Source organism: Dipodomys ordii, unplaced genomic scaffold (assembly GCF_000151885.1).
Source record: "Dipodomys ordii isolate 6190 unplaced genomic scaffold, Dord_2.0 Scaffold101, whole genome shotgun sequence".
Classification (NCBI taxonomy): Eukaryota; Metazoa; Chordata; class Mammalia; order Rodentia; family Heteromyidae; genus Dipodomys; species Dipodomys ordii.
This window is the reverse complement of record NW_012267317.1, coordinates 252,843-264,500: the sequence shown is the minus strand read 5'-3', so window position 1 is coordinate 264,500 and position 11,658 is coordinate 252,843. Positions and strand designations below refer to the sequence as shown.

General features: G+C 52.9%; 1 protein-coding gene across 1 annotated transcript in view; it reads left to right on the top strand.

Annotated features, from left to right (window-relative positions):
- Window positions 1-1,323: 1,323 nt before the first annotated feature.
- The window catches only part of Nom1 (nucleolar protein with MIF4G domain 1), a 30,719-nt gene continuing 20,384 nt past the window's right edge, over window positions 1,324-11,658 (top strand). The window contains exons 1-2 of the mRNA XM_013027204.1: window positions 1,324-1,483; window positions 5,728-5,831. Coding sequence (XP_012882658.1) covers window positions 1,324-1,483; window positions 5,728-5,831 — 264 coding nt within the window. The remainder of the gene's footprint in view (window positions 1,484-5,727; window positions 5,832-11,658) is intronic.

Sequence of the window (11,658 nt, the reverse complement as noted above, 5' to 3'; positions counted from 1 at the left end):
CACCGAAGAGCACGGACGTGCCGAGGTCAGCATCTCCCGCCCAGTTCCTCCACTGGGTGACCTGGGCAGGGGTGGGGAGGGCCACGGGGGTCAGCCCGGGTAGGGGCGCTGGACGGAGACCTTTGTCCTCTCCCCGAGGTGGGCAGTGGAAGCCCCAAGTTGTCCGTGCGGCGCTTCCAGGCAGGGGCAGGACATGGCTGCAGCCTTGGGAGCCCCTCACTGCCCACCCCGCCCCCCGCCTCCCCCCTGCACAGGGCAGGCCCGTGCTGCTGCTCCGAGCTGGCCACTCGCTCCTGCTCTGCGCGTGCGCGCGGGTCAGCACCCGGCTGCAACTCGAGACTCCGGCCGGCACTCTTCTGCTTTCCTCTCCGTTCCCATCCAGCTCTCCACGGCTGACTGGCCCCGCGTCGGGCACTCTCCCCGGAAGGAGAATGTTTACATAAATTTGTAAGGAAATACTGAATCACACCAAAGAGCATGCTTAGCCAGTTCAGCTGTCTTGTGCTTATACTGCAGAAAAAGAGACGTTCAATGAGTTACCTAATTAAACCATCGGGTAATCCACAAGCACAGGTTAGATGCAAGAGCCAGGGGCGGGGGCTCACGCCTGGCATCCAGCTACTCAGGAGGCTGAGAGCTGAGGATCCCGGTTCAAAGCCAGCCCGGGCAGGAACGTCCATGAGTGAGACTGTTCTCCGATCAGCCGCAGCAAGCTAGAGATGGAGCCGTGGCTCCTGTGGTAGATGCTGGCCTTGAGCAAAAACAAGCTCGGGACTGTGCCAAAGAACAGAGTTCACACCCCATGACATGAGAGAGAGAGAGAGAGGGAGGGAGGGAGAGGGAGACGGAGAAGGAGAGGGAGAGGAAGAGGGAGGGAGGGAGGGGGAGGGAGTGAGGGAGGGGGAAAGAGAGAGAGAGAGGCAGAGTGAGAGAAAGAGGGAGCTGGAGGAGAGACGGGGAGGGGGAGGCAAAGAACTGTGGAAGGCAAAAGCAGAAGCGGAGGGCTCTGAGGCCGGGGCTGCGGGGCTGGGGTGCAGCCGGCTCCTCCCAAGGCCCCATGGCCCGCACGGATGCCAGGCCGGCGTCTCTGCACCGGGGCACCAGGGGACCCATTCCTCTCAGTCCAGCAGGAACACTGCCCACAAGCCCAGGATTATTGGGGTTCCCTGGAAACCAGTGACTGGGCCATGTGTGCCCTCCCTTCCCTGAGGACCCGCTGGGGGGGGGGGGTCTCCCGCAGGCAGCTGGGAGGCCCTGCTCCCTCCACGGCACAATCAGCAATCAGCGCCTCGTCCAGCTCCAGCTCCAGCAGCCAGACGCGCCATGCTGCTGGGCACCATGAGTGAAGCACAGCCCGCGGAAGGTGGCCGAGCTCTTCCTTCCAAACAGGATGACTGGCCACAAGAGCAAAAAGTCTCTCGGAGCGACCAGGGTACAGTGAAAAGGCTCTGTCCCACCCAGGCGCCGCGGCTGTGCCGGGGATGTGAGGGAATTGTTCCAAGACCTGGCAAAGCGCAAGAGACCTTGTCTCAAAAATAGAGCTGCTGAGCCCGGTGGCTCGCGCTGGGCATCCTGACGCCAGGAGGCTGAGGTCTGAGGATCGCAGCCCGAAGCCAGCCCGGGCAGGAAGTGAGTGAGACTCATCTGCAGTTAACCACCAGGAAACCGGAAGTGACTCTGTGGCTCAAAGTGGTAGAGCTCTAGCCTTGAGCGAAAAAGCTTGGGGACTGCGCCCAGGCCCTGAGTTCAAGCCCGATGACCAACAAATAATGATGATGATGATGATGATGATGATGATAGCAAAAAAGGCTGAAGGCATGCCTCAGGCAGAAGAACATTTGCCTAGCACGTATGAATCTGAGTTCAAATCCTACTACAAAAAAATGACAAGAACTAGAAAAATAAAAAATAAATACACATTTTCTGGAGGCAAGTAAAAAGAGAAACTTCAGTAAACGAAAAGAAGCTATTCACTAGGGACCAGTGGCTCACACCTGTAAGCCTAACTATATGGGAGGCCAAAACTGGGAGGACTGTAATTTGAGGCCAGCCCAGGCAGAAAAGGTTTTGGAATCCCTTCTTAACTTTTCTTAAGGGAGAGCTGAGTGCCTGCTTTCTCAGCTGCAATGGCACACTGAACCAGGTGGGTCCTGGCCCAGGTCACACGGGGTAGGAAACAAGATCCTGTCTCAAAAACAACCTGCACAAAAGGGCTGGAAGAAGCTGATCATGCCGAAGTGGGTGTCAGAGGCCACAGCTGGCCGCCATGAGCTCCCTCCCTCCCTCCCTCCCTTCTCCCCTCCTTCCTTCCCTCCTTGCTTCCCTCAAGCCTGTTGGGCCCAAGTCCTCTTTGTCCAGGCCCAAGTCCAGCTCCTTCATGGTGTTAAATTTTCCCATGACAACTGGTGACAGAAAATGCTGTGTGTGTACACATTTATGTGTGTGCATGCACATAGGCACACATACACATACACCAGTCCTGTGGCTTGAACTCAGGGCCTGAGTGCCGTCTCTCAGCTCTTTGGCTCAGAGCTAGTGCTCTACTACTGTGAGCCACTTAGGCGTTTTTTGGTGGTTAATTGGCCATAAGAGTATCATAGACTTGGGGCTGGGAAGGTGGCTCAGTGGTAGAGCGCTTGCCTTGCATGCATGAGGCCCTGGGTTCGATTCCTCAGCATCACATAAGCAAAAAGAAAAAAGCCGGAAGTGGCGCTGTGGCTCAAGTGGTAGAGTGCTAGCCTTGAGCTGAAGAGCTGAGGGACAGCGCCCAGGCCCAGAGTTCAGGCCCCACGACCGGACCAAAAAAACAAAACAAAACAAAAGAGTATCATAGACTTTCCTGTCTGGACTGGCTTCAAATTGCAGTCCTCAGATCTCAGCCTTCTGAGTAGCTTAGGATTAAAAGCGTGAGCCACTGGCACCCAGCCCTAACTTTTTGTCTGTGGTAGCCTAGAACTGTCCCCTGTCTCTGCCCTCTGGAGGGTTACTGGACCACCTTGCCCAGCCAACTGTGAACATTCTTTTTGCTTTTTGGCTATATGAAGGCTTAGTCTCAGGGGCCTTTCCCTTACCCAGCTTTCTTGCTCATGACTGATGTTCTACCATTGGAGCCACACCACTAGTCTGGATTTTTGCTAATTAATTGGAGATAGAATCGCTTGGGCTTTCCTGCTCAGACTGGCCTTGAACGTCTATTCTCCAAATCTCTGCCTGTGAGTGGCTGGGACTACAGGCCTGAGCCACCAGCACCTGGCAGGAAGGGACTTCCAGGAGTGACCGCCTGCCCTGACTCTGTCCTGGCCTGCCCACAGCCCCGCAGCCTGACACACGCGGGAGTGGCTGCGGCTGGAGACCCTGGACTGATTTGCTGTAGATCTGCTGCTGCAATGGAACATCTAAGCCTGTGATACTGAGTCTGCCTCCCAAGCCAGCCATGGCCTGCAGGCCCGGGAACTCCCACCGGAGCCTCACAGCGAGGCACTGGGCCGGGGTCGAACCGCGGGAGGACCAAAGAGGGAAGGACTGCGGGAGGGAAGGACCACTGGTCTCCTTCCGCTGCCCTGGCTACCCGGGTCCCTTTCCAGGTCTGCTGAGCCATGCAGCCCCAGCCCCAGCCCTCACCTTCTCCAGCTCAAACTCAGGGTCTCACTCGACAGCTCTCTTTGAATCTACCTGACACAGACAGACTATCGGTGCAAATCAAACACTAAGTGGGAGAGTTTCCAAAAAAAAAAAAAAAAAAAGGTCTAGAACAACCCAGCACACCTAAACTCTTCTGGTAAAGCAGAAGAGTCCGTGGTGGAAGGATTAAGATTGGTTCAGATCATCTTTCAGAATGTCTGGCTCCCACGTGATTGTGAGATGGTGGTAAACTGAGGAATTATTATAATTGTGCCATAATTTACTAAGATAAATAAGTACCACTGCTTGTGCCCGATTGACTAATATGACCCGAAAAGAAATAAAGTATTGGAGGGGATGAGGTGCCAAGATTAAAGTAGATTAGTGACAGGACCTCTGTGTCCAGTTTTGATATAATTAAAGTCATGATTTAATGTGTTTGGGCTGAGGATGGTCGTGAGGGTTTCTTCTGCATGCACAGGGTGCGGCCCACAGCGAGGAGAGGTGGTGATATGTCTGCTTCTGGCTGGCAGGGCCGTCCAGCCCCCTCCCCAGGGCTGCGCACTGCTTTCCTTCTAATCAGTCACTGGCGTTATTTAATGATATTAATATCTCAACCCAGGGCTCACAGAGGCCTTGCCGTACACCAACGGACAAGCCTCCTGACCGTGTATGCCACAGAGCTGGGGACATGAACCGTCTGAAAGATCGGCCTGTGGCAGGAGCGCCAGGATAGGCTCACCGAAGGCGGCCAGCCTGGGGAGAGAGGCACCCCAGCACCCCAGAAATGACTCCAGCGCTGTGTCAGAGGAGCTGGCTGAAAGGTACACATGGTGTAAGTCAGGAGCAGTGGTGCACGGCTGCCATCCAGCCCTGGAGAGGCGAGAGGGTTGTGAGTTCAAGGCCAGCCTGGGTAGTACGGTCACAACCCGGCTCGTCTCAAAATGGCAACAACTGAAAACATACATGATGTAACTGCAGAACAAAACGTCTTGCTTTTTCAGCTTCAAATATTGTGGGCTTGTATATTGCAAAATGACACGTCCTGTGTTAGATATGGGCATTAGGAAATAGAAAGGTGCAGGTGCTGTGCTCTTGTTTGCTTGGTACTTGGACAGTAAGGGGCTCCCTTAGTCCCGGACTCCTGGCCCGATCCCCAAGCAGACCCCACCCCACTCCCCAGAAACAGCTCAGCCGCTTTCATCCCCCACTCTGAGCTCTGTTGAAGGAAGGCGCAGATACCTTCCCCCCCCCCCGCCCACGGCTGTGCAGCCAGTGTACAGATCACGCTTGCACACCGATTCTCTATCTCCAGAGCAACCAGGGTTCGGGCCTCTCGGCATCACACCCAGCATGAGTGTGCACTGGGGGCCACACCAGCCCAGGGACACAGCAGGTTCACCTCTGGCCTTTCCCCAGAGCCAGGAAGCCTGGCCCAGTGAGCAGGCTACGGCCTGTGTCCTGGGGACGCAGGCACTGGGCGCTGGGCCGGGACTGGACGGGGGAGATGCGGGCGCTGGGTCAGACAGCATGGTGGAGGGTCCCTGCACGGCCCAGCCCAGTTGGCTCTTCCCCGGTGACGCGGTACACACGGGGCCGGGCGAGGGGTGGGCCTGGGCAGGGTGGAGCCAGGCCAGTGGCTGCACACTGGGTGCTGGCCGGTCCCTGATTAGACAGTGAGGCGTTTCCATCCTGTTATTTATCCACACCAAGTAGGAAGACAGCATGTCCTACAGAGAACCGGGAGTGCAAGCCCGTGCCACGCCCACCTCCCGTCCCCCACGGGAGACGCCGGCTTCCATGCCTGCCTCTGGTCCCTTCTCCGCGGGAGTGCTGGCCTCCAGCACAGCTGGCACCAGCCTCACCGCACTCTGAAGTCGTCAGGGAGACGCACTGCCTTACACAATTAAATATGGAATTTGCTGTCAGGCCCTCCCACCCACCAGGGTCTTCTTGGAACCCTCTGACAAAGGCAAACTGGGGGTCCAAAGCTTGGGATCTCTGCGGAAGCAATCACGTCCATCCACAGACAATCCCTGTCTTGGGCTCCATGTACCAAACAGAGGTCAATACATGAGTGAAGACTTCTACATTATTCCCACCCAGTCTTGCTGCAGATACCAGTGGGTGCTGTCAGCCAAGCAGAAAAGAATGTCCACAAGTGCAGTAGCAAGTGTGAAGTTTACTCCAGTAAAATGGAGACTGTTCAGGTCAGCGTGGCGTGCAAGTTCTCCATCATCACAGCTGCCGGCCGTGCTCTCTGAGTCAGTAGATGCTGAAGATATTTACTCCACAGAAATGATGTTCTATCATCATAAACCAGTATTTTCAACTCACCAGGAAGAAGGCAGAACAAGCAAGTAAATGTGTCTTGGGGAATGTGTGTGCTGTGAATATGAGTTCCAAATGATGCTGTGATACAGGCAAGGTTCCACAGCGCTCAGCCGGGGAGCGGACATTAGACCTAAATGAGCATGATCGGCTAGGGACCGTCAAGTTCCCCCCCCCCCAGTCTCACCAACGCAAAGGATCTCTTTTCCAACAGCAATGAGATTAGTCATACATTTCATGAAAGAAGCAGGAAGTTTGGTAATGCAAGACCTTGATTTACAGTGGCCTCCTGATTTATTTTTGTGTATTTTTAAATCAGCCTATTTAAAACACAGCTCACTTAAAAGCTGGTGTTTAGGCATCACTTGACTATTGCTAGAAACTTCCTCTGGCTAATAAGAAAAGGGTCCTGCCCACCTATTCCAGCCCCTCATCCCAACCTCAAATACAATCATCTGTCAGGTGATAGATACTGGGGGTGGGGTCTGGGTTGTTGTTTGTCTTGTTTGTTTAAGTGTCACAGAAGTCCGCATAAAAACAACACTTAATAACCAACACTTAATAATAACAGTCCTGCTGGTGAATAGAAAGGGTATTTTTATCAGCCTGTATTACGTGTACAAAGTAATAGGTTTCATTTTGCTTGGTGTGTGTGTGTGTGTGTGTGTGTGTGTGTGTGTGTGTTGGTACTGGGACTTGATCTCCAGTCCTGAGTGCTGTCCCTTAGCTTTTTCACTGAAGGTTGGTGCTCTACCACTTAAACCACAGCTCTACTTTTGGCTTTTTGGTTGATTAGTGGAAGGTAAGATCTCATGGCCCTTCCTGCCCAGGCTGGCTTTGAACCATGATCTTCAGATCTCAACTTCCTGAGTGGCCAGAATTATAGTGAGGAGCCAGTGGGTGGCAGTAATGGGCTTCATCCTGGCCCCTCCCTCTACGTGCGCGTGTGCCTTTTCCATATCCACCCCCACTGCCTTCCGGCCCGCTCTCCCTCCCACATCCCTAGCAGTCCCCACTGTCAAGACCCCCCCCAGCCTAAATTCCACCCGAGACAGAAGACACGTGACCACGCCCTGAGCCTGGTTTTACCTCATTAATACACCCAGCTCCTGCGTGTGACAGCGCTTCATTCTTTACGGCTGAATACAACTCTATTTTCAGACACACCACATTTCCTCTGTGCGTTCATCCACTGATGGGTACCAGGGAGGACTCCCTCACTTGGCCACTGAGCTGTGCGGTGGTAAAGGGGGCGTGAGGGCATCCCTGGGGGGCACTGATGGCTTCCGTGGTAAATACTCCAGCGTGTAACGCAGACCTGGGAGAGTCTGAGAATGGGGAGGAAGGCTGGAGGTTGTCAGGTCTGTGGGAACACCACCGCGGGGGGCTGGGGAGTGGGCCCAGGGACATCCTGAGTGGCGTGTCAGGAGACGGGTGAACCAGCAAGTGCAATGACAGTACTGAATATTCAAGGTCGCAGGCAGCAGAAGGAACCCCTTGACATGTCCAGCAAACCACGCCTCCACTCCTCTTCTACGCCGGGGTCCCAGTTCTCACCTGCTAACCCCTCACCAGCCCCGGCGGGACTTCACAAGCCGTCTTCACAGCCAACCTGGACACGGGCAGGGCTCCAGAAAAAGACTCAGAGATGAACCTCACTACCCCCTCCAAAAGGCGTCTGTGTGAACCAGACGCCGGTAGTTCACACCTGTAATCCTAGCTACTCAGGAGGCTGAGATCTGAAGATGGAGGTTCGAAGCTAGCCTGGGCAGAAAAGTCCCTATGAGACTCTTACTTCCAATTAGCCACTTAAAAAAATGGAAGCAGGCCGGGCATCTGTGGCTCATGCTTGTCATCCTAACTACTCAGGAGGCTGTCTGAGGTTCATGGTTTAAAGTCAGCCCAGGCAGGAAAGTCCATGAGATTCTTGGAAGCAGTGTTGTGGCCCAAGTGGTAGAGAGCTAGCCTTGAGCACACGGAGGCTCAGGAACAGTGCGCAGGCTCTGAGTTCAAGCCCCATAAATGACAAAAACAAAAACAAAACACATCTGTGTGTAGGAGAGTCTGATGCTGAGGAAATCGAGAATCAGACTAAGGTCTGCAGAGGTAGAGAACCTGGACTACACCGGCTGCTTCTGGGTAGCAACCCAACAGCTTTTCAGGGCTTGGGTTTTGCATTTAAGCTGCTGTGTTCGATGGTTCTTCCAGAACATACTTTGAAACAGAGAATGCCATCCCAGTCTTCATGGGAAGAGAGACAGAGAAGGAAAAAGTCCAGGAAGGGAGGGCGTGGGGAGGCCAGGCCCCGGTGGGCAGCTAGGCCTCAGGGATATTTGGGGAACTGTCCAGCGGGCCCAGGAGAGGGGAAGAGGGGCCATGGGCCCTCCGGTGCCCAGTCAGGAGGGGCTGGCATCTCTCCAGAGGGAAGGACGAGGGCTGGGGACAGCAAAGCCGGGGACGGTGCGCGGGAGAGGGCAGGCGCCTCACCTCCAACCTTGGGGAGCTCACTTAACTCCTTACAACAGAATGAAGAGTTTTTCGGCTAATAAGGAGTTGAGGCGCGGCTGTTACTGTGGCCGTGCTGTCTGGACGGGGAGGGAGAGGCCTTGAGGCGAGCGAGTCTGTCAGGGGACAGTGCTGGACGGTGTTGCATGCTTTTGAAAAAATTAGCTCTGAACTGCTGGTACTTTGTTCCCGGGCGAAACAGGACGGCTCCACGGACAGACAAAGGGCACGCACGCGTGCAGCAGAGCCCAGGTCCAGTGCCGGCCAAGCTGACACCAGACAGATTGGGGCAGATTGGCTGGTCATCAAATATTGGTGGGAAACAACCTGGGTTTAAGTTTGACTTGCACGAGCAAAAAATGTTCATCCATGAAGCCTTGCACAGAAACTGCAGAACACAAAAAAGTAAGGAAAAAACCTTACATGACTAACAAAGCAGGTTTGACTTTATCAACAAGGAGAGCTGTCCATGTGGCCAAACGGCGGCTGCCCACATTCAAGGGCACTGAGGCAACTTTGCTGCGAAGGGAGACGCGGTCTCTAGAAAAGAGGAAACAGAGACAATGGGGACCGTGCACGCACAGCAAGCACTGAGGGCTAATGAAAATGAAGATGCAGCTGAAATTCAGCCAGAGCAGAGGCAGCTTTCTGCTCGTCAGATACTGAAGAAGTGGCCAGCACAGCTTGTGGCAGGGAACCAAGGTTTTGCAAGGACTTTGGTCATCGAGGTAAAATTGATAACCATAATGAAGGCCTCCACATGAACAATACAGGGGTCAGCGACACACACAGCGTGTTTACAAATCACTTACTCAACGTGGGGCCACAACGCCCCCAATGTCTCACTGCTTTCAAATTTATTTATAGAGCCATGTCCTAATGTGATACACAGTTGGCCTGGAAGCTGAAAATCACATCGAACCGCAGCTTCGTGCCTTCTCTTCGGGTCACCAAGCCTGCCGGTCCAGGACAAGTCCTTACTCATCTGACAAATGATGATGGTGTCAGAGGATGAGCTGCCAGGCTGGTAACTTCTAAACAACATCCCAGACCTGTGTAAACAAGCTCAGCCAAGACCGCAGACCCCAGCAGCTAGAAGCCTCTTCCCTCGCCAAGGCCCCTCCAAGCCCAAGGCAAACACGCGGCACAATGGGGCTGCACAAGCCCCGCAGCAAACCCAAACGCCCAGCTACGTTCACACCCAGAGCCGCGGAGAGCTCAGCCTCACCTCAGTGGCTGTCTGTACTCCCCTCAATGTAGCCCTCCCCTCCCTCCCTCCCTTCCTTCTTTCCTCCCTCCCTCCCTCCCTTCCTCCTTTCCTTCCACCATAGACACACGTGTACAAGACATGTTTTTAATGGTGCATTTTAATAGAATAAGAACACGTCCGTTTGTTAAGTGAATAGACAGGGCATGTGAATGACACCACAGAACCGTAAGGAAAGACTGCACACCTGCCATCCCAGCTCTCGGGAGGTAGAGATGGACTGTGAATCCCAGGCCAGCCCGGACTCTACAGTGAAATGCTGTCTCAAAAATGAGGAGGAAACGTGGGAGGGAAGGAGGGAGTGGGAGGGAAGGAAGGAAGGACAGAAGGAGGGAGGGAGGGAGGGAGTGGATCTGGATCTTGTGGATGCAGGTCTCCTTGGAGGTGGATGCAGCCAGGCCTAGAGCTGGGGAGGGGCCGGAGGGCAGCTTTGCCCCAGCTTCCTGCGGATGATCTACCTCCCTGCTGACCCACCCCCACAACCTAGATCCATGACACAGAAGTAACCCCCAATCTGCTCCCATTCTAAAGGCTCGCCGCTGAATGCAATGGAGGACTTCTGTTTTGTTTCAGAATGCTTTGCTGTGCTTCCTCAGTGCCTTAACCCAGGGGTATTTCTTTGCTGATACTGTGCATTCGGTGCTTTGTATGCCTGCTCCAACTGGATGATCTTTTTCTCAATGCTGTGAATTTTTCTGCTATTTTATTGAATAGGGCTATCTAAGCCTTTAGTTTCTATTTCTTCTGTTCCTATGATTCATAGATTAGGTCTTTTGAAAGTCTTGTAAATTTCAGAACTATTTTCCTAGTGTCTTTCAATGTCTTTGACTGGCTGATCTAATTTCTCTGCTTTATCTTCAGCCCCTGATGCTCTATTTTTAGTTTGTCCTATTCTATTAGCAAGGTTCTTCTAGTGGGTTTTAAGATCTGAGCTAATTATCTCTTTCTTACCAAAATTCCAATTTGATTGTTTTTCAAAATTTCTCTATCATTACCAAATTTATCTTCTATATCCTGTGGTCTTCTTTAACCCTTCCAGCTATTCATCTAAATTCTCTGAGCTCTGGAATTGTCTGTGTCTTATTTTAATTCACTTAGCTGCTTAGATATCTCTGTAATGTCTTTGATTATTCTGGTCCTCCTTTTTTTGATTTGTTGTTTGGAATTGCTTCCTGTTCACTGACACTAAAAGAGCAGGTATTGGCTTTTAAGGGAGACACGTTGCTTTGTTTATTAATGAATTTTGTGATTTCTTTGCTCTAAGATGTATGCACGTGGAGCCTAAACTTTAGATGGGAGGTTTCAATCTCCTGTATCCTTTCACTTGATTATTTAAGACTGAGTGGCGGCTGGGTTGCAGTGTATTTTCATGCTACTAGATTGCAGGAATGCAGCTCAGAAGTGGTATGTTCAACTTCGATGTCAATGAGAGACGGTGCAGACCTCTTCTCTACTCTGGGTAAAGAAGCTTGGCTATCAAAACTTTGGCAGATGGGAGCTGGTGGCTCCCAACTGTCATCCTAGCTACTCTGGAGACTGAGATCTGAGGATCACGGTTCAAATCCAGCCCAGGCAGGAAAGTCCATGACACTCTTATCTCTAACTAACATCCAGAATACTGGAAGTGGCGCTGTGGCTCAAAATGGTAGAGTGCTAGCCTTGAACAAAAGAGCTGAGGGACAGTGCCAGGCTCTGAGTTCAAGCCTCATGATTGACAAATAAAAAATGAAAAAAGCTTTTGCAGTTGAACCATAACCTGTGTATGTGGCAGTCACCAAAGAAGACCAGCCTGGCTATGGTTTCCGTGTCTTTATGAAGATCTGCCTTGATGACCCAGGAGGACCTGTGTGAACCATGCTGGCAAAGGAGCGGCTGGGGAGGTAATAATGGCGAGCAGTGTGGGGTGTGTGTTTACGTGGGGAGGCAAGGCGGGG